The sequence below is a fragment of the Myotis davidii genome, unplaced genomic scaffold (genome assembly GCF_000327345.1).
Source record: "Myotis davidii unplaced genomic scaffold, ASM32734v1 scaffold2446, whole genome shotgun sequence".
In the NCBI taxonomy this organism is placed as follows: Eukaryota; Metazoa; Chordata; class Mammalia; order Chiroptera; family Vespertilionidae; genus Myotis; species Myotis davidii.
This window is the reverse complement of record NW_006296538.1, coordinates 5,841-6,361: the sequence shown is the minus strand read 5'-3', so window position 1 is coordinate 6,361 and position 521 is coordinate 5,841. Positions and strand designations below refer to the sequence as shown.

Sequence of the window (521 nt, the reverse complement as noted above, 5' to 3'; positions counted from 1 at the left end):
CCTGGGGAGGGACACGCCGCCTGGAGGCCTTGGTGGCCACATGACCCGGGCAGTGTTTTGGTGGCTGCGTGGAGGGGCCGGCGGGCATCTGTCAGCTCAGGTGGGAGCAGAACCTGCTGTCCACTCGGTTCTCCAAAGGGGCAGGTCCCGGGCGGGATGCAGCCTGTGATGGCTGTGAGGCCAGAGGGCGGGGTGCTGGCTCAGGGGGGCCGGGGCTTCGAGGGTGCAGAGGTCAGAGGCCAGCGAGGTCAGAGGGCGGAGGAGCAGGTGTTGCAGCAGGTGGAGCAGGTGGACCGGCGGGCGCTCTGGGCAGCCGGCCGCTGGCTGGGAGGGAGGCTAGGCCCCTTGTCCGATCATGTTCCTGTAGTCGGGGACGACGGTCCTCTTCAGGTCGGCCACCGAAGAGAAGATCCACTTCACCTGCGGGATCGGCCCAGGTCATCCTCATCGTGCCAGGTCAGCCTCTGCCGGGCCGGGGCCAGGCGGGGCCAACGGGGGGCGTCATGGGGCAGGGAGGGACT

The 521-nt window shown here is 69.5% G+C and overlaps 1 gene segment (V, D, J or C); it reads right to left on the bottom strand.

The window, feature by feature from the left end:
* Window positions 1-336: 336 nt before the first annotated feature.
* The window catches only part of LOC107184392, a gene marked incomplete at its 5' end in the record, with an annotated part of 3,495 nt that continues 3,310 nt past the window's right edge, over window positions 337-521 (bottom strand). Inside the window, 1 exon segment of the C gene segment in view lies at window positions 337-420. Coding sequence covers window positions 337-420 — 84 coding nt within the window.